The sequence below is a fragment of the Callorhinus ursinus genome, unplaced genomic scaffold (genome assembly GCF_003265705.2).
Source record: "Callorhinus ursinus isolate GAN/ISIS: 27379988/994484 unplaced genomic scaffold, GSC_fseal_2.0 scaffold62, whole genome shotgun sequence".
Taxonomy (NCBI): domain Eukaryota; kingdom Metazoa; phylum Chordata; class Mammalia; order Carnivora; family Otariidae; genus Callorhinus; species Callorhinus ursinus.
The window spans coordinates 8498865-8521255 of NW_027397124.1; the positions used below are offsets into that span (position 1 = coordinate 8498865).

General features: G+C 41.4%; 1 protein-coding gene across 6 annotated transcripts in view; it reads left to right on the plus strand.

Annotated features, from left to right (window-relative positions):
* Positions 1–551: 551 nt before the first annotated feature.
* Positions 552–22391, plus strand: part of MKX (mohawk homeobox) — a 60904-nt gene continuing 39064 nt past the window's right edge. For 2 of the 6 annotated variants that reach the window (XM_073885485.1, XM_073885486.1), the window contains exons 1-5: positions 1697–1823; positions 2806–3072; positions 4838–4997; positions 12703–12856; positions 13279–13617. In XM_073885485.1, the coding sequence (XP_073741586.1) occupies positions 2885–3072; positions 4838–4997; positions 12703–12856; positions 13279–13617 (841 nt within the window). In that variant the 5' untranslated portion in view covers positions 1697–1823; positions 2806–2884. Of the gene's footprint in view, positions 617–1226; positions 1320–1696; positions 1824–2490; positions 2538–2805; positions 3073–4837; positions 4998–12702; positions 12857–13278; positions 13618–22391 lie in introns of those variants that run through there. The other 4 variants (XM_073885482.1, XM_073885483.1, XM_025885772.2 and 1 more) reach the window with 4 other exon arrangements.

Sequence of the window (22391 nt, forward strand, 5' to 3'; positions counted from 1 at the left end):
TTCACTCTCGCTAATCGCGAAGAAAATAAAGGGCGCAACGCAATGCTCTCTCATGCCTAGCCACGCGTAAATTTCCGGCTCTCCCGCCAGCTAAAACGCGGGATTTGCACCGCAGCCTCTCATCTCCCAGAGCCCAAGCCGGGCGCTACTTGCGGCTTCTCCAATTTCTCCCCTAAGTGCGAAGGAAATAGCCCCTTTTTGCTCTGCGCCTGCGAGGTCGGCGGATATGAGAGCCGTGCCCCGCTGGGGAGGACTGGGCGGGCCGGGGGGCTCCCCGGCGGCGCCTGCAGCGGCGGCTCGTCTGCGAGGGTTAACAGCAGTCCCCGCGGCCGGGTGGGTGCCGAGGCTTCCTCTCGCCGGCCCGGGAACGTGGATACTGCGCCCGCAGGATGTTCGCCGGCTGGGCCGGGCAGTCAAGAAACATGAGAAGGCCTCGGTATTCCCGTTCCCGGGCCGCGCGCGCCCGTCTGGGTAAATAAAGCCGAGACGACGGCGGTGGCTGCGGTGAGCGCGCTGGAGCCCGCGCCGAGAACATGCGGCGGGGATGGGAGTGCGCCTAGCCTCGACGCGGGAGAGCCAGCCGCCCTGCCGCCGGCCGCCGGCCCCACGGCCACAGGTACAGCCCTGCTCCGGGCCGCGGGACGTGAGGCTCGCTCTGGCTCCCGAGCTGCTGGTTCCCCCCTGCCCCCCGCGCCTCCGTTCTCCCCGCCCTTCCCCCACCCCCCTCCGAGGTCCAGTGGGCACTCGCCCTGGTGGTGGCCGAGGCTGGCCCGAGGGTCTGCGAGGAGCCTGGGAGCCCACCTGGCCGCTTTCTCCTTGGCTAAATTGTTCGCGGGCGTTGGGCGGGGTAGTTCCACAGGGAGGGGATCTCCCCAAGCGACAGTTTGGAGTGAGTCAGGGTAAGGGTAAGTGGGGAGTACAGGAGCAGAGAAGAGGCGCTGGGGACTGCGCTTGGGCCGCGGGTGAGGGCCAGGAACCGCGCTTCACACGCCCCCCCCCCGAACCCCTCCGGTCAGGACCCAGCTCTCGGACCTTTGCAGCCCCCTCCCACCTCGCCAGCTGCCTGCAGACGCAGACCGCGACGGGTGTCTGTGGTTGAGATCTCTGTGTGGGCTTGGGACAGCCGGGAAGGGTCCGGTATGGCAAACCTTTCGGCGGAGTCGCTAAGAAAAACTCGCCGTTGAATACGGGAGGACAGGACTGGGGTGGGGAAACACTGTGGGACTGGAAAAGGGTGTGTTTTACAAATAACGCAGCATGAACGCAAAGCACTAAGCGCACTGATTTAAAAAGAAAAATCAAAACAAAACAAAACCAAGGTTAGTCCTGACCTTAGAACAGGGGCTTCGAGCACGGAAATTTGCTTTGACACTTTTCGCCGAGGCTGTGTGCACACTCCAGACACGTACCTGTCTGCGTGGGAAGACTCAGCCTTACAGTACATGGGGCAGCCAGCGGAAGTCTGACTTCACCTCCCCACGAATACTGACGGTAGCCGTCGCTTAATCGCTATGGTCACGGCCCTAAATGTCGCGCGTGGCCGCTGCTGCGGTGGCTGAAGGGCGGGGCAGGGGGCGTTGGCAAGTGTGGGCGCACTTCGAGGCAGAAGATCTGTACGTGTTGGTGTGGCAGCCCACGCCTGGGCGGGGCGGGGTGAGCGGACGCTGGCAGCAGTGCCGAGGCGGCTGGGAAGAAACAGGAGCTACCCCGAGGCGCGAGGCGGGGTGATGGGGGCGGTAACTCCACTGCTCGGCGGCGGCGCGGACTTGAACCTGAGGCCCGCGCTCTGCGGCCAGAGGCTCCCGGCCGCCGCGACCCGGGAGGTGAGCTGAAAGCTTTCTTTAACCATAGCAGCCGCAGGCTCCGTGGTGCGCGGACCGCGATGCCTCCTTCCGCTCCTAACACCTATGCAACCTCACATGGTTCCCCGAGACCCGAAAAAGGGGCGGGTGAGAAAGGGCTCAGAGCTCGAGGCTCAGACCCGCGCTGCGGAAGAGGACAGCACTGACATTGGGCTCCGGAATGCCCGGGACTCCGGCGCCTTTGACCTGACGGGACCCTGCGCATCCTGGAGCGGGCTGGGGGATGGGAGGAAGACTCCGGGGGAGGGAGACAATGTGGTGCATTTGTCCCTGACGCCACTTAACTTTCTAGCCCCGGAGTCAGCTAACTTTCCCTGCCCTCACCCCTACCCCGAGGGACCTTAACCGGAATTAGAACACAGGGGTTTCAGCCAAACCATCCAGGATCTAGAAAACATGAAAATCCCCGGAATCCCGGTGTGGCCTGGGACTCATTAACCGGGACTTGCAGATGCAGTTGTTCATATTACCCAAAAATTTCCCTTCCTTCCAACCTCTCCTTAAAACCCGAGTGGGAGCTCCGAGATGCTTTAGACTTCCGTTGTGACTGAAGAGCAACCCCCCCCTCCTCCGCGCGCGCGCGTGCTATCCCGCTCCGCTAACCCGAGTGCAGTTCTTCCAGATTAAAACCAAGAAAAGAACTCGTTTAGGAATTACTTTCCTTTGCCTACGCAGGTAAATTATTCCTGGTTGAGGTTCCTTGGGAACTTGATCGCCAGGGCAAGGAGGAGGGTAGGGACCTGTCCCGGGAGCGTGCGGGGAGTTGGGGGGAGGGAGGAAGCGGTGTAGCCAGGTGGGAAGAGGCAAGGGGTCCCTTGTCCAGGTGCGGCGGCGCCGCTCCTCCCCTCGGCTCCCCGGCCCAGAGCGTCGGCCAAGCCCGGGGCTCAGGACGCATAGGGATGTGAGCACTGAGCGAGTAACGTGATGCATCTTTTTCTCCTAGAACCCGAGCCCTGCGGAGCTTCCGGCGGCGAGGCCTCGAGGCCCTGCGGCCGCGGGGCGAGCCCCAGCCAGTCGGCACCATGAACACCATCGTCTTCAACAAGCTCAGCGGCGCCGTGCTTTTTGAGGACCGCGGTGTTCCGGAACGGGAACGAGGCAACCGCCCCTATGGTGGCGTCCTGGACAGCACCCACGCCCGCCCTGATGTGGGCATTCCGGACGGCCCGCCCCTCAAGGACAACCTCGGCCTGAGACACCGGAGAACTGGGTACGCTCACGCTCCCGGGACCCCTGCCCCCCCTGCAGCCCGGAGGGGTGGGAGCGGTGAGCGGCGCGGGCGTGCGGGTGGCAGCCGGCGCCCGTGGATTAGGGGCCCAGAGTTCCCGGGAGGGCAGGTCTCGCGCATTGTCCTTTTAAGGCATTAGTTTCTCAGAATATTGGGGAATCGGTTCATCAGGATAGCTCCGAAGAGGCTTGTTGGAAACTGAGGACACCTGGAACGGCCCTTCAGTCCCCTGATATCTGGACCTCGAGGTAGGGGGCTACCTGCCCCTCTCCGGACCACGGGTGCAGACGCGCGGCTGAGAGCGAGGCGGAGAGGTCTGAGCGGGATGCCTAGGAACAGGGCAGGGCCAAGCAGTCGGGGCTTCCCCTCTTATGTCACGACAGGGCCTCGCCACGGCCTCGAAGCTCGCCCCGCCTCGGCCAAGGTGTTGGCAAGGTCGGCTCTCCGCAGGGCGCCCCGGACGCGCGCGCGCGCGGCTCGGCGGGGCCCGCTGCGAGCCCGGAGGGGGAGGCCGCGGGCCTGCCGGGCCGGGTTTCGGTCTAGCGGGGTGAGGGGCTGCTGGGGAGCGAGAACTCGCGGGTGGGCCAGCAACTGCGGCTGCAGAGGCGTGGCGGGGGCTCCCTGAGCGCCCTGCGGGGGGAGGGGCAGCCGTCCTGGCCGTCTCCACCTGAAAGATTGCATCAGCTGCTTGTTCTGCGGCGTTGTTGGTTAGGAAAATAGAGATTAGGTTTCGTCAAAATGTTACTACCAGTTCTTTCGGATGGAGTTGCATTTCAAAGTGTTTAAAGAGGCAAAAGTCCTGGAGGCTGCGGCGCAGGCGCGCGAGCCTCCCCGAGCGGTGGGGCGGGCCGGCGGCCGCGCGGCGACACCTCCCGGAGCCGCGGGGGAGCGCAGCGCCTAGCATCCGGCTCCAGGCTGCTTCGGCCCCTTCCCCCTTTGAATGTGCTTTTCCTCACGGACGGAGTTTTCCATACTTTTAAAACTCTCCCTTCAGTCGGGAAAAGGCCCCTAGAGTGGTGTTTTGTTGTTGTTGTTGTTGTTGTTGTTGTTTTTTAAGGTTCTGCGTCCTTCCTCCACAAACACTTGCTTGGAAAGTTTCCCCTTTTTCCAGAGGATCAAAGGAAAGAACCAGGGCGGCGGGACGGCCATCATCCCTTGCCTTATTCCCGCCGTCCAGTGGGCGACCCTTCCCTTGACCACGGGCAACGGGAAGCCCCGAGCTGCAGGCATGAGTTCCCCTAGAGCTGGCAGCAGCCTGACCCGGCCCACGAAGCCAGAGCCACTCCAGGGCGCCGGCGCAGGCGGGCGAGGAGAGGGCGACAGCCCTGCTGCGCAGATCTATAGCCTGAATAACAAATTCCCTCGAATCATTTCACCAGCGTCACCTAAACCTCTAACCCCTGGCTACTCACTCCAAGCTAGCCCCCCTTTCAAAATAAACTTAGTGTCGGTCACCGCCACATGACCCCCTGCGACAACCAGGCCATTTCAAAGAGAGACGCCCAGGGAAGGGTATTCGCGCCCAGAAGTCGTGTTGCCCCCTTCCCTGCCTCACCTCAGCCTGGGGGCGCGGGGCGGGCGCGTGGGTCCGAGCCGGACGCCCTGCAGAGCGGGACGCGGGCGCGGCGGCCGTTCTCCGGGGGCGCGGGGCTGCGGGCGCAAACGTGTCCAGCCGTGGGGGGGTTCTGGGGGCAGCGGCCAGGCGGCGCCGCTCACCCGGGCCTCCGCCTTCTCTCCCGGTGTCCAGGGCCAGGCAGAATGGCGGGAAGGTGAGGCACAAGCGGCAGGCTCTGCAAGACATGGCGCGGCCCCTCAAGCAGTGGCTTTACAAGCACCGTGACAACCCGTACCCCACCAAGACCGAGAAGATCCTCTTGGCGCTCGGCTCGCAGATGACGCTGGTGCAGGTAACCGCGGCGGAGGAGCCGGTCCGCGTGGTGTGTGCGCGAATCTCCACCTGGCGCCTCCCGCTGGGGAAGGATGGGGTTGGTCGAGGCCGGTCCTGGTGCTCTGGCTCCTGCCTCAGAGGATGCTGAGGGCTTGTAGGAAGTTTCTGGGTTTCCTCTCAATCTTATCTATCAATTCAGCGCTCATGCTCGGTTCAGGAGGGACTGCACGGTGTTTTGTTAGGGAGGGCAGTGAAAAGTCAACTGCGAGTCCCGAAAAGGTGTCTGGGACTCTGGACTCGTGTGCCCTATATTGATGGGTACAGATGGGACTCCTTGCAGTGATTGTCAAATTTGAGTGTGCATCACAATAGCCTGGAGGACTTGTTCAAAGTCACATTGCTGGGCCCCACACCGGAGTTTCTGATTCAGTCGTAGGTTTGGGGTGGGGTCAATAATTTGCATTTCTAACAAGTTCTCAGGATGATACCGAAGCTGCTGGCCCTCGATGAAACTTTGAGAACGATGCAGAAAGGCACTCAATATTAGGTACCTGTATTAAAGATCAAGTACAGGATAACTTAAAAATTACCTTTACTGACAAAGCTAGGACATAGGGTGAAAGGGCAAGAAGTGGGTTTTGATTTTTTTTATCTTTATTTTTTAATAAGAGGCATCCTGAGCATTAGCTAGAATCCACAGAATATTGCTGCTGGTATTTTTTCTACTGGGTCTAAGAAGAGGCCAATTTCAAGTGGTTAGTTTATTTTGTCAAGTGCAGAGAAAGGGTGCAAGTTTGTTTCTTCTCTAGTGAACAAACTCCTTTATATTTGACTAGCTTTTTCCCTACATAGTCTTACTTGGTATTCACAAAAATGGGGTGAGGTAAAGCAATAATAAGCGTTTTACAGATGATGTGACCAAGGCACTGTGGCAGTTAAGTATTAGTATGGGGTAGAGGTAGGCCTGGAAATAATGTAATCCCAGATCAAATGCTGTTTCCAACACACCACAGACTTCTTTAATAAACTTGATGACATGAACTTTTATACATGCAAACAACAAATTTATTCAGAAGGAGGAGGAGGAGCTAAATAAGCTGAGAAGTTTCATATATTATAGTAGCACTACATTACTGCATTTGTGAAGTTTTGGTCATTCCATTAAATTTATAATGAGAGAGGCCCCAAATGAAAGATAATATTTAACTACTGGATAAAATAAAAGCTGCTTTCCAGAGTATTTAAGGTTGAAATTTTAGGAATTGCTGGAAAGTTTGACAAAGCATGAAAGTTGACTTGTATTCAAGCTTATTAAAACTATAATATGCATTTGTCTGCTTATATTCAGAATATAATTGTAGAGAAAAACATCTGTTTTGCTTCATGTTAACAGGCAATAGTATTAATAGTGATTTGCTGCAGCACTGAAGGGGAAAATTTATTTAGTGTTCTTGGCTTAATATCTGTTTAACATAAAACTATGAATTTTCAGTGATTCCAGTCAGAAAAACCTGACTTGTGAAAATAAATGCATATGTTCAAATTTCAGTTTAAAAAGGTATGCTATTTATTTTGAAAATACACTATTTTATAGAGCTATTTGAATGTTTCATAGTGATGTCAGCAATAAAACATTAGACTAATTCTGGTATATCATACAGTTTCATACTTAATGCTTGTCATTCTTTCATACAGAAAACAAAAAATATGACATATTTAGAACATTTTTTAATTATGAAAAGTAACATTGTCATTAGTAGAGACATTTAAATTTTTGTGTACAGTAGTTTTGTTGAGATGCAATACAAGTAGTTGTAATTTTAATACAGAACCAAATTATTTCCTACCTGTAATGATAGTTCAAATACAAATTATTTCCTACCTGTAATGATAGTTCAAATACAAATAACCATTCTTTTTGCATTAAGATCTTGGTAATGCTATTATGATTTTCTAACTATATCTTATATTCTCATCATGCTTTCTTTTTCTTACACTAGTCCTCAGAAAATAAAAATGCACAGAATTATTTAATTTTTAAGTGGAGTAATAATTATTTATAATTATAAGATACCTGCTTAATGATTTCCAAATTTTTATAATAAATGAGGTTGGTTTCTGGAACGTTGTAGTGATAAATGGAAAAAATCAAATGTATAGAATAGCCAAGGGACCTTTCAACATAGTAATCCAGTTTGGCTCTGCTTATTTTCAATTAAGCATAATAGGATATCTGTGTAAGAATAACATATATACATATATATGTGTATGTGTATATATGTATGCATACATATCTATTTACAGCTAACCCTTGAACAACACAGGGTTAGAGGTGCTAACCCTCCCTGCAAGTCAAAAATCCACATATAACTTTGACTTCCCAAAGACATAACTACTAATAGCCTATTGTTGACTAGAAGCCTCACCAGTAACGTGAACAATTAACACGTATTTTGTATATTATATGTATTATATACTGTACTTTTACAATAAAGCAAGCTAGAGAAATGAAAATGTTATTAAGAAAATTATAAGGAAGAGAAAATACATTTACAGTATTGTACTGTATTTGGTGAAAAAAGTCCAAGTATAAATGGTCCTGTGAGGTTTAAACCTGTGTTGTTCGAGAGTCAGCTGCACTTATGTTGACATATATGTGAGAGTTCGTGAAAGTCAGACATACATTAAACATCCAAGCAAATTCTGACTGTATGGGAACCAAATAAATTATGTAAATACTTTACACTTCTGAAGGAAAAAATATAAAGCTATGAACTGAATAAAACTTTTGATCCCTGCAAATTAGACCCCTATTGAATGAGTCAAGTTCTCCCAGTGAATAAATTCTCTTGTGGAGTCAGCTTCTTGAGAAGAGCGATCATGTCTTTGTCATCTTCACACCTTCATATCATTCCAGCACCGTACATGTTTACAGAGTGACTAAGCTCTAATTGGGGAAAACCATTATAATCACCATGCAGCTTTCCAAAACACCATTCTGAAAACTAGACAATGTCTTGAAATCTGAGATATTCTAGTTTTAAAATCCATTCCATTGAATACACAGAGGGCAGCGCATTATCCTTAATGCTATAAGATGGTTCTATAGAACAGCATGAATATAACTCATTATCTTTAGTATAGCTGGAAATATGTCATATTTTTATGTCTGTGGACAAATACGGAGTGTTCCCCTTATTTCTGGTTCTAAAGTCCTATTTCCGGTTTTTTTCAGTACCTCCTATCTCTATTTCCCATGACTGATGTTAATAAGTGGTTAACATAACTTTTATTCCCTAACTATGAGAGTATCTTGTATTTTGAGAATTTCTTTTACACTTAACATTTTCTTTTTGACTGTGTGTCAAGCTGTTAAACTTTTCATAAAATGTACTTTTGCCTTGTTTTGTTACTCTTAAAATGATAAAGAAGGACATAAAACCTGATCAGCAATCTCCACTAAATCTAGAAGGAAGGAACTGAAACTTTAGTGGAGGAAATATTTTTAGGACCACAAAAGGTACTTTTTCTGATAAATAGAGGTTCTAAGGATATTAATCCGCACCTGCATTGTATTTGTCCCTGAAAAATGAGGCAGAAAGAGTTATTTATTGTTAATCTGGCATCTTACTTCCTAATGAGATATAAACATTTTCATAAAATTAACAGGTAATGATGTGTGTGGGTATACTTTAGCCAACCAAAATATTCCATTGTGCTTAATTTCTATGGCTAACCATTGCTTAAATATTATAAAAAATATACTCTGTATTATCAAAATGTGAAGAGCTTTATTGTGGAATAACATAAAGTGGTATGCAATTGGGATTTTGTATTATTGTAGGATATAGAGCTTACTGCAGAATAATTGCCTTGGAAGAAGTTTTTCAGAGAAGGGCAGATGGGTGCTATATCTGGTTTCGGTGATCCCCATTGTTCATGTGTATATAATTTTAATATATTTATATTTTTTCTGGATTATAAAGAGTGAAGTGTCTCCTTGGGATGATTTCTTTCATGGTCACAATGCAGAGTGCAATGCACGTAGAGTTTGAGATTACATTTAATGATTGGATGTTGATGCTTCCTTTACTTATAGAAGTTTCACATTCCTATGATAATGTCCATGTAGAATTGATTAAAACTGCTGTGTTCTAAGATTTTTGCCCTCTCTGTTGACATAGCTCCGTTTTTGCTGGGTGAGTGCTTCTGCTCAGATATGTATGTAGTTATCAACTGCAAGGACTATAGCACCTGTTAAATATTCAACAAAATCTCAGATTGGTCTTTATTCCAAGTGTTATACTACATCATGTAGAAATGAGGTTCTCAATACTTCAGTTGATTAACTCAGAATAAGTTTGTTAATTCAGTATGTTCAAAGGTGGACAGATGCTAGCTTATCCCTTTGGGCTTACTATAATGATTGCTATGTCAGTATGATGAATGTAAACACCTCGGTTAGAGTAGGGATGAAAATTACTTAGTTTTCTCTTCCAAATTCTAAGATATTTGCTTCTCCAACTTTTCACTGTAAAATACAGTGTCTCTTAAACTCTGAGTTTGACATCAAAATGCTGTTGCAGAACCTATCCTTGGTAAGGAGGCCTGTTTCATGCGAAATAGAATTTAATGAGATTTGCATGACAACCTGAAAGAATCCATAGTAAGTTAAAGGTAGAAAATCCAAACTGGTATCTTTAACCTTCTGTGAAACAAACAGATCGAGTTTGCATTATTTCATCAGGACAAAAAAATTTGCAGAACAGTACTTATGCAAATTTGTTAACCAACTGTTTGCTGTTTACATGACGGAACACAAGCAGATTATTAAACACCTTGGACTATATCCAGCCCTTAAATTGTATGGTAAATTTCTGGTGATAAAATACTGGCAGAGTAAATATATTAGCAGATTGCTTGCCAGTCAAACTTAGGAAATCAGGTTAGAGACAGTCCATATTAGATATCAGCAAACCTTTCTGGAAAATTTTCTAATTTGTGATTAATATATTATGGTAAGAACTGAGTATATAAAACACAAAAAAGGATATGACCCCTGCATATGAAAACCTGTAATCTCACCATGACATTTAAAGGTCCCCATTTTTGTATGTTAGAATTATAGTGTGTTAGTGTTTTTGGAAATTAGAAGGCTATTGCATTTAAAAAAAATATGAAGAGTTGCTTAAGAATTGGATTTTATACTGTATTATGTGATGGTTGTGCTGAAGTTTAAGCTTAGTTATGATTTAAGGATACTCTAAATTATATGATATTTAGTAAAGAAAGTAGTAAAACCGTTTTGAAGTATTCTAATAAATATAAGTGATGTGTAGGCATAGGAGAAGTTGCAATTTGTCCTCTGCATGTCAGGGGACATAAACACACATGTCTGATTGCTCGAAAGGGTGGTGGTCAAGAGCAGAAGGTAGGTTAGCACCAGCTATAAAGGGAATAAATTAACACTTTTGTAGGAGAGCATAGACTATATTCACAGATCTTAGTTTTTAGAATTGGTAAGTGTTAGGCACCATCTAATGCATTTTATAGATGAAAGGCTTAAAGTTCAGAAAATTTGAGTGACTTCTCTAAATTCACACATGTTTTTGGCAAATTGAGAACAGAAAACCAGATTTCTTTCCATTATAACACAGTTATAGGACAATAGGACCTTAATGAGAATTTGAAGAAGTTAAGCAATTAAATTATCATGGTGCATCAACACTTGAATTTGAAGGTGGTGTTTAAGATTCATCCAAGTGCATAGAATGGAAGATAGGGAAGTTCAGAAAAAGAATGTTCTAAAATTCCCAGTTACTACTATCCAAGGCATGGATGAATATTTTGGCCATGACTTGGAGAATAGAGGGAGGTTTGAGGACTGGACCAGGCATTTCGTGCTTCCAAGTGAATGTTCACCCATGTATCACAGTTAATACATAGTTCTATGCTAATCCTTCCCTGTGTGCAGGGACAAAGTTTATCCTAATACTTAAAAATTTCTATCACTGACCACCATGGCTAAAGCACAAGAGCTACTCAATGTGTATTTATTGAATGAATAGTCCCAGAAGTTGTTTGTCTATAGAGGTTGGAGAAGACTTATAATTTGAAGCCAGATTAAATCATAGTTATTATAGCGGAACTTGATAGGAAGAAGATTAGTAGACTAAGACTTCTGGAATGCCATGGTGAGTTATTACATCAATGCACATAAATTTAAAAGGACAGTTATTACTTAAGACACAAAGGAGGTAATAATACTGAATATATATATTATATATGATATATTTTCTGTATACATATATGTGTGTATGTGTATGTGTGTGTATAAATTGGGGAAAACTACCATGTTTTAAAAAAAAACCCATGGAGGCAAAGAGGAAAAGAATTGTGGTTTTGTTTTCTTAAAAAGTAGGATTCACCCTAGGTCCATTCAATAATTAGGTCTTGAGAAATGTGTAAAAATTGTGTATTTATATTATAAATCTAAAAAAAAGAAAAAAGAAATTTCCAATGCAAGCTTTGCCACATAAACCATTACAGTAATATGGAATCATGTTCTAGAATAAATTGGCAGAAAGATGTAATTCTCTTTCCACATTTCATTCTTTTAAAAGCAAATATTGGCCCCTCGGGTTATTTACATATTTTTTTTCTGATGATAGCCTGATATTTTAAAGGAAATCTCAAGCACCATTTTAACTTCTGGAAATCCAATAGCATCTTTTAAAAACAATGGAAGTAACTTCCCTTTGTTCTGCAGTGTTTGTTTGTTTGCCTTCACCTATTTGCTTTTGGAAGCACTTGACTTGGCAACTTAAAGCTGGGTGTTACTGGCATTTTTCTCCCTCTGCTTGTCTGATTACTCTATGTCTGATTGTTCTGCTAGCTCCTCTTTTATAGTCCTGCCTCTTTGATGTCTGGAGGTTTCCAGAGTTTGGTCTTCAATCATCTTTCTTTCTACCTACTCAAAACTGCTGCTGTCACCTCTGTGTGTTTGACCCACATCTGCTCTTCCTCTCCCTGAGTCTCGGATATCAGTTTTATTTTCTTGCTGCACATCTCACCAATATGCTTTTCTAGTACCTCAAACTAATCATTCCCCAAACCAAGTACATCCCTTAAACAGTTTTACTTTCTTTCTCCAAATGGCACTATCCTCTTGGTTACGCAGGGATGACTCAAGGTCATCTTTAACTTTTCCCTCTTCCTCACTCACCACGGTGTCTCTGGAATTTGACTCATATTTGTTCCCATGTCCTCTTTACTGGGAACACACTTCCCTACCCGTTATACCTTGACACATTCCGTCAACGCTTCACTTAATTCCTCATGAAGTCTTGAAAGTAACCCCTTCTTCCTTTGGACTCCTGCATCGTATTATTTTAATGCCTCCTAAGCCATTCATCACATTGTTTCCTATGTTAAAGTTATTTGTACACTCTCCTACCTCTCTTACTAGCCTGAGCATTTAATGGCAAAGGATGTTCTTTTTTTTTCATTCCCAGAATACAGTATGTGCTCAGTCTCTGTAGTAAGTGCTCAGCATGTTTGTTGAATGAATGAGTGAATGAATGGAATGAATGTCTAGTACTATTACATTCTGAGACTATTTAATGATCAAAGATACTGAGAGAGGCGTAGGTCCCTTGTGGGAAAGTAATTATGTGATGGGTAATATTTTATGTTTTGTTAATTGAAAAATAAAACTTTTATAGGTGTCAAATTGGTTTGCTAATGCAAGACGTCGGCTTAAGAATACTGTTCGACAGCCAGATTTAAGCTGGGCTTTAAGAATAAAATTGTACAACAAGTATGTTCAAGGAAATGCTGAGCGGCTTAGTGTAAGCAGCGATGATTCATGTTCTGAAGGTTGGTTAATATTTTTTTTTTGCTTTACCTCTGTTAATAAGAAGTTCACCCCGACTGCTATTTTTAAGGTTGACCCCACAAAACATGATGGTGCCATAATGGTTCTTTTTTAGTGCATGAGGTAACTTCACTTTTACAATACTATAAATGACCAACAGAATTATGGCTGTTTCCTCTTATTTATAGATTTATCATGTGTCGGAATAACATTTCCTGTGAAATTCATTAAAATTAAAGTACCATAGGGAGAGATTACGTAGATTCCTGCTTCCCTTGCCTAAAAATTAATCTTGAGTATCAAAGATAATTTTATACACTCTAAATATTCTGTCTTTATATATATATTTAATGATTAACTATAACAGTTTGGTGGCTGGGGAAAAGTATATTAAGTACTACCTACTGATATTTTTCTCCCTTAGATGGAGAAAATCCTCCAAGAAACCACATAAATGAAGGGGGCTATAATAATCCAGTTCACCATCCTGTGATTAAAAGTGAAAGCTCAGTCATAAAAGCTGGAGTGATCAGGCCAGAGTCACGGGCCAGTGAGGACTACGTATCACCCCCCAAATACAAGAGCAGCTTATTGAATCGTTACCTTAACGACTCTTTGAGACATGTCATGGCCACAAACGCTGCCATGATGGGAAAGACAAGGCAAAGAAACCATTCGGGATCTTTTAGTTCCAATGAATTTGAGGAAGAATTGGTGTCTCCCTCATCATCAGAAACCGAAGGCAACTTTGTCTATCGTACAGGTAAGTCTGTGCTTCTCATGATACCTTGTCTAAAACAGAACTAGAAACTGCAGCAAGGGGTCTATTTCAACAGGTATAAAGTCATAATTTTTATTGGTTTTGTATGAAATTAGTCACATATAGCCCATAATTTAATTTGAAAGCTTTTGCTTTTGATAACCAGATATGCTTGTTAATAGGTGATGGTCTACTGGGGATTTTCACCCTTAATAATAAAGATGAGAATTTTCATTCTTAATACTCATTTTTAATCTCAGTGATATACATTCTTGGAGGAGGAATGCCCTGAATTATAGGCAGTCATGCAAACACTTTGTATTTCATCTTTTCTCTTAAATTCTTTGATTGCTAATAGTGGTGGAAAATGAACACAAATTAGCATGGGTGCCAAGACTTGTGAAGGGAAAGTGTAGGTCTGGCTTAAATTGCTTTGGAAATTTTACTTTTATTCCTGGAAAGCACAAATCGGGCTGATAAATAGCTTTGAAAGTTTTACTTTTATTCCAAAAATAATAAATCGATTTCTGCCTGTCCAAAACTTTCTGATGGAGTAGTGAGTTTGGTAAAAATTTCTCTCTTCACTTCAGTTTCCAGAGAGTTTTGCTCGTAAAGAGTGTTTGAGCAAGTTACTTCAGAACAAAGGATATGTGTGACCTACATCTGGTGTAGATAGAGTCCACGTTCTGAAAATGCCAACAAATGAGATTTAGAAATGTTAGAGTTGGAAATAACTTCAGAAAGCATCTAGTCCAGCCATGTTATATCATAGGTAAGAAAACCCAGACCAAGAACACATAACTAGTTACTCTTCCTGGATCAGTAGTACAGCTTAGCCTGCATAAGGGGTAGGAGGAATGTAACTAATAGCAGACTATGATGACTCTTAATTATTACATATACCGCCACCACTCGTTTATTCAGTAGTTATGATATGCTAGGCCCTCTACTAAATACTACACAAACAATACTGCATGTAGTCCTTGTAAGGAGCTTAATATGTGAATAGTAGGGCTTTATAAAAGAATTTAAATTTGGTCTGTTTAATATACCTTTCAGATTATTTAACTAGAAATCTTCTTTTCAAGTGTCTACAAATGTGTACAAGATATATTATCTGTGAGGATTCAGAGAAAATCTCAATACAGTTTTAAAGACTTAACCTCATTTTCTGTTTGCATCTCCAACTTCAAGAATGAAAACAACTCCAAACGCTCTGAGATACAAAATAAGTCTTGTAAATAATAATTGGGTCTAGGAAGAAGTAAAAGATGAAATAAAAGACTATTTAGCTAATAACAAAAATTTTAAAACTACATACTAACTTCTAGCTAATGTGACCAGAGCAGAACTTGGAGATAAATCAGAGCTTCATGAATTTTATTTACGGAGATAAGAAAGGATAGGAAATCAAGTCATGAATTTTATTTACGGAGATAAGAAAGGATAGGAAATCAAGTCACTCAAGTACAGATAATTGAAAAAAGAATAAAATAAAACAAAAATGTTAAAATGGAAAGCTGCAAAATAAAAAGTTGACTCTTTGAAAGCAATACTAAAAAAAATAAGCAAAAATTGGCACAGATTAAAGTTGGAAGTGAGAAAGGAGATATAGCAATCAATACATAGTCATTAAAAATAGTTTTTAAAATTATGGTGTACTATGCACAGTTGTTTGACAATATACTATATGCAAATGTGTAGATGAAATGAATTGGTATTATCCACACAAATTAAATTATAAAATTATAATGAGAAGAGTTGTAAATACCACTAATTCAGGAAAAGTCAAGGTTTTTAGTAAACCCCATTCCCAAAACACATGCTTTGATAGAGTCATTGGATTTTTTTCCAAACTTTGAAGAAATAATTAATTCTCATGCTTTATGCATTTTTCTGGAACATGTAAAAATATGGGAAGTATGTCAATTTTTAAAAATGTAAATGATATCCTAATCTAAAACCAGATTAGAATAGCATAAAAATCAACATTTTTATTAATGATACTGATGCGGACTTTGAAGCAACATGAGAAATATTGATAACATAAGGTTAAGTGAAAAACAGTTTAAAATTGTGGAAACACTGAATGCAGTTATGACAGTACAAGTATGTATAGATAAAAAACAAGGAAGATTTTTGGAAACAATGAAAATTAATTTTGAATAGGTGGGATAATTGAAGGTCTATTATTTTTTAAAATTTCCTATAAATTTATTTATGCTGCCCAGTAAAAACTAACTTGAAATTTACCTGGTGTGATGAGTCTTCTGAAAATGCATGCTCTTTTCAAAGGTGATAAAATAGAAAACCAAAGAGGGAATAGCATGCCTATATAGTTGATGCTTCTCAAAGTATCTTGGCCATTTATTTTTATTAAAGTATCCAATGGCCTATTCTTTTGCCAAGTTCTATTTTTAAATAAAAACCTATTTTTTAGTTATGCAAGCAATGAGAAAGCAGCCTAGACACGTAAACTTCTGGTTTTGCATGCATGTGTCTAAACTTTAAAAAGAACAGAATACATTTTTTTGGTTTTGTGGATAGAGAATTGAGAAAGACTGGTGGTCTAAGACTGGTCTGCTAAATCTTAGCCTGAAACAATAAATGGCTGTCTTCTGGAGGAACTGAGCGACAATGTTGCTGCAGTTTACCACTCATGCATAAATAGTAGAACGGGATTTCAATAAATACTTTCTGAGCAACTGCTATGGTTTTCTCTGGCATGCAGGCTTCTGCTGAATTCCTTCAGTTCCTTCTGGTTATATCTTTCTTTCTTCACCTAAATAGAAATCCTCTAAATCTGCTATTAAATACCACTCCCCTCCCCCATCCCAGTTTTGTAGTAGTGCAAAGATTTCATCTTTTAAATTATTTTTCAAGACTAGATTGCCTTTAAACACTTTTTTATTTTTTATTTATTAGTTTTATTTATTAGTTCATCTATGCTAAAAACAACTGTATCCATTTTTCCACCCATTTTTGCTATCTTATGATGCATTTCATTAATGATATGGAATCAAAAAGCCATATGAAAGAGTTGGCGTGTGGAAAGATAATGTATCACTGAATTTTATTTCACTTGTTAAATTCTAGGAGGGCAAAGCTTGCTGGATTATGATGTAGTAATCCTAATTGAACCATATAGACGATAGAACTCTTTTCTATGTTAGTGTGAATTAATCAGATTAGCTTCCTCTCCACTTGACTAACAATATCAAAGTTGATACAAACACGTTCTTATTGATTTTATGTAGACATTAAATATTTCTCTGTAACCTTCAGTCTCCCCATCGTGCAAAAAGGAAAAAAAAAATCTCTCTCTTCAGGGGGCATGCTAGGCTTTCAATAAATATTGGCTAAAGCATTTCTGACAGCAGAAATTATAATATTAGAATTGAATAGAATTTTTTTAAAGATTTTATTTATTTATTTGACAGAAAAAGACACAGCGAGAGAGGGAACACAAGCAGGGGGAGTGGGAGAGGGAGAAGCAGGCTTCCCGCGGAGCAGGGAGCCCGATGTGGGGCTCGATCCCAGGACCCCGGGATCATGACCTGAGCCGAACGCAGACACTTAACAACTGAGCCACCCAGGCGCCCCTAGAATTGATTAGAATTTTTAAGGTTATTGCTTCTAAATACAATTAAATAATACTCGAGAAAAGTTAGTCACTCAGTGTTGTCTGTTGAATTAAGCTGTCTAATTTAAAATTACAGTACTTTTCATTGGTTAATGGATGACAATTTTCAGATGTTTGATGGAGCGAATTACCATTACAAACCGACCTCAAGTCCTCTAGTCCTTAGGTGGGTCTGCTCTCTGAGGTATCACAATGAGGACTCTGGCTTTAATATCCACGGCCATTTCTATTGAATCAGTACTGATATTCTCCAGATGGGACCATCCGTGAAGGAGCCATCTGCCGTCTGGGCCACCTTACAGAGTGTGTCCTCACTGGAGCCTTTCCTAACTTGCATTCAAGTTTGATTTACCCTCAAAAGCCTATCAAATTTCCTTCTTTACCAAAGGAGAGAGAGGAGGTTTTTAAGAGGTGTATTGACGAGGGGAAAATCAGGCTAGTCTTGAAATAAAACGTGTGGACTTCCCCTCCTTCTTTTGCTTGGCTTGAGGACAAGTCCCTGTTATGTTCTTTCTTTTTGCAGCTCACAAATGATCAACTTATAAATGGCTAGTACATTCGAATGGTTATTCTCTGAGCCCCACTGCTCTGGTAGTATATAATTCATAAATTTAACCGGCTCCCACAGGCTGAATGTTTAAACTTCATCTTGTTAAACTGTCTAAAATCCCTCTTAATTAGACACATCTGGTGTGGCAAAAACATTTAGGCGGATAGAACTCTTTTCTATGTTAGTGTGAATTAATTAGATTAGCTTCCCCTCCATTTGACTGAGGTGAATATCCCTGAAGAAATGGAGATTTTGATTGAGAGAAGAAAGAAGTCACTTACTTAGTGCATGGAGTTCTTTGGAAGGTAGAGTCCATTTGCATGGCCTGCCACGGTTGGAGCAAAATGACAGAACTAGGGATTTTGGTTACTAATGAAGGAGGAACTAGGAAATAGAAAGTAAGTTTGGGAGGATGCCAGAGGCTAAGTGCCATTTCCAAACATTTTTTCTCTGCTAATGATGCCCCCCAAGAGAAGAGAGATGTTCTTTTTTCTCTCTCTTCCTGCATATGCATGTACTTTAGAATCTAGGCTGGCATTATCAGTGGTAAAACCCAGGTGTGCACATGAGTTCCATAAAACATTGGATTAGCCTGGGATTTAACCTTAATTTATAGCATGACTTCTTTGGAGTAGTGCACTCTCAGTTCTAAAAGCTGACTTCACAGGTACATTTCTGAGATACAGTCCACTCATATATGAGGTACTCTTTCATGCATTTATTCCACATACAGAAATGTTTATTAAGAGCTACTCTACCCAGGCCCTGTTCTAGGCTCACTGGAGCCCTGTGTTTTGTGTTAAGATGCTCATCAGAGAAACCATAGTTAAATGAAGCAGAAGAAAGATTTAAAGGGCTGTCTTGGCAGATCTTTTTGAACAGTGAATAATCATTACTAATTTATATGCTTCATCAATTTTAGGTTTTGTGTTTGTGGGTAGCTTAAAGAAAGCTTCATGGTAGTCAAGAGAAGGCTTTGTCAAGAGCCAAATGTTAAAATAGTATGTGTTTCTGTGTACCTGCTGGTTCTCTGTGGGATTTTGTTGACCAGTAATTCCGCTTTGGATACTTTTATCTTCTTTTATTTCCCTTTTAGTGCCTGTCACTTCCTTGTTTTTAATGAAAGAACTAAGCTTTGCCCTTTTGGATTATTCCAGACATTCTTTTCCTGGCATGCAAATGACTGCTGATGTACTCCAACAGAGAATAATAAAACCTTCTATCACCAGCCCAGTTAGTGACATTTAAAGGATACTTGAAAGGTTATCCAATTTCTTGTCTTGTATCCTTACTACAATAATACCTCACCTATCAAACACCATCTGGGAATGAGGTATTCCACATAAGTGAAATTTCCAGATACAAAGTTAAGTACTGATTTTAAAAATATAGAATTTTCTGCTCTCCTAAGCTTATAATATTAATCACAGCATGTGGAGTATGCTTCAATATCCTCTCTTCTCTAAACTACTTCCTCCTATTGCTTTTTATATGATATTCCACCCTTTCAAATCAGTAATTTTAGGATTAACCACAATCCTAAACTTGCCCCTAACACCTTTGAATAAAGAATGATGTCTTTCTGATAGCCTGCTGAAAGGGGTCCTTTCCTAACTACTGATTCCAAAGCATAATCTTGTAAATGAGATCTACAGAAGTTCTGACTTTTGGGTAGTAATGGGGTTACTCTAGAATTATTAAAACATAAGCGTGATACTCTAAACACCATAGACTTTTAAATATTTATCAGTGATGCTGAAGACCAAACACATTCATATAAACTATTGAAAAGTCACTTGATTTTTAAAATTAAATTTCCCTAATGAATTCACTTGAAAAATTTAAATGATATTACCTAAGTGTTCCATCTACTGTTAAAAACTGAGAGACTAATGGCAAACAAAAATAGAAAAAAAAGAACAACTGTTGGCATGAGCAGCTTGCTGCGTCCTTCAGGGGTAGATTTTTCCTTCACTTTTCTATTTATTTGGTATCATATGAGAGTCTGAAAAACCTGAATGTAGATACTGAGACCTACAGCCCCTACAAACAGCATGGCTTACAAATAAATCAAAAGGATATGGCAGCTTAGTTTAGAAAATGTACCCATTTCTTAGGACTGTGTTTGGTCCTAATGTTTTCTGCCCTTTCACATTGTGTTTCTTCTATGCGGTACCTAAGAATGATAGCAACGCTAATATCCCGTGTTTGTTAAGGTTAGACACGCTGTTTTTCTGAAATACAGCTGCATTCTGTCTCTCTTTTGTGATGCTACTCACTGCCTTATGTGTATTAAAAGTTCTTTGAGGCCCCGAAGTGGCATTTTATTCACTTTATAACCCCCTTAGCACTTAGTACAGTGTCTTTCTCATATTTGCCCCATAACGGTTTCTTAAATGAGTTAGTGTTTTAATGATTGGGTCTGTTTGCCTTCCAAACCATAAAAGACATCTTAATGTACACAGATATATGTTGATCTGTGTCCGTGGACATGACAAGAGAAAGAAAAATGATCTTGAATCAGCTTAAACGGCTTTAAAGAAAGGCAATTGCAAAAAAGTTAAAGCCAGAGGAAAATATTAAACAAAATGTAGCTGAAAACTATGAGATGTTTAAGAGATTCAAAATAATAACTTAGGAAGTATAAAATGAAACTAACCCGATTTTCAAGTAAAAGAAGCGACTTTCAGGAAAAGGCAAGGATGATACATGGAAAAGATTAGCTAGTTTTTAAAAATCCACCAAAGAATAAAAAAGTGTAGCAGATAGACAAAAACAAATATTTGTAGTCTCTCTCTATCTCGCACATAGCCTTGTAAGTAAGATCTGAGAAACAAAGCACAGATTTAGATCCACTGATTTCAACTCTCCCGCCACATCTCTCAGGATTGATATGACAGCTTTGACTTTTTAAGAATGACTATTTTTAATCCTATAACAGAATTGGAGGAAGTCTAGGCAGAAATTTTACATCTTACAGTTTTCTTTTTCTTCTATATTTTGGAGTAAAGATCCCATATATTTTACATATGTTCCTGTTAAAAACAAGCTTATCAACCTGAAATTTTGATTCTCTAACTTGCCATTACTTTTTTCCTGGCATGCGGTCAGTTCTCATTGATTGTCTGAAACTGTCTGCATTTCAGACTTGCTGGAGTGGTCAGTCACATCCTGGTGCTGTTTCATAGACGTGCTTGTTCATGTCACTATATTTAAGCCTGTGTCAGTATTTCCATTAAGAGACTTTTTTTTTCATTCCCTAGGGCTTCTAAATAAGTCATAAAAATTCAAGCCCAACTCAAAGCTGGCATAAAAGGGCCTTTTTTTCTTCTCTTATGTATAAGGAACATAAGTGCCTAACTCCCACTAATTCTAAATTTGGTTAGGTTTGTAAACTCTTTACACACTGAAGAGACCAAATAAGATCCATTGACACCTCTCCAGTCTGGGACGAAAAAGGATGTCAAAAAGTTTTTACTGTCTGTGAAAATAACAAGACATTCTATTTAATGAATATGGAAGTGGTTTCTTTTCTTTCTTTCTTTTTTGGTTAGCTGCAGTGAGTTTTTCCCTTCTGCCTCCCTACTTTGTTTCTAAAATTAAACAGGTATTTTTCTATGTCAAAATGTGTCTTGTTGATGTAACAGAATTTTTACTCAGAATAAATATGTGTTTTCTTCCAGACCAGAATTTTGGTACTTTTAAATTTTGGAAGCGTCTGCTCTTGTTTTCTATTAGAAATTATATCATTTATAATTGTGAGTTTTGAGGAAGCAGAAAAGTTAGATATTTTGTTCACTCACAAAAAAAAATAATTCTTTTACAAAATATGAATTTTCTCTTAGTTTTCAGTTTAGGTGAAGGATGGCATGTTTGAGGTACAGCAGCATAATGTCCCTTTTCTCTTTTAACAACGTTGTTACCCAATTTCTCTCATTTTCATTGTACTAAAGAAGGAAATAGTCAAGGATTTTTATAATTCCAACAGTGAACTTTTAAAGGATCCTCTAGTTCAATTCTTGAATTTGCAGGTTAGAAAACTGCTTTAGGTTCTATCCTAGGCATTGAAGTTGTTAGTTTTTTGGATATGAGTTGCTTGGTCGCTTGGAGATATGATCCAGATCCTTGGCACAATAAGTCTAATTGCTTTGGGCAATTTCAGGTACTTAATTGACTTCTACCTTTAAATAAAATATACACTTAAGTCATTAGAGTTGAACTTTTGAGAACTTAGGCTAGGTATGTATGCATTTGAAAAATTGTCTCTATTTTAATGGCTGCAGTAGAAAGATCCTTACATAGGTTTATGGACTGCAGGTTGTAATAGGCATCATTACCTAGGGGTCACCCTTTAGTTACTAAGCGAAACATGAATAGTTTCCAGAAAATGCCTAAAAGTTAATACCACTGGTTTGTGTGTATCTCTGCATGTGTGTGTAGTCATAGTGGTAATAGAAATTGAGTGTAGTTAGGAAAACAAAGTGGCTTTTGAAACTGACCAGTGGTAGCTTCCTTCTGCCTTGTGTGAACACTGGAGACATTGAGTCCTTACCTGATAGTGGTCAGAAAAAAACCTAAGTGATA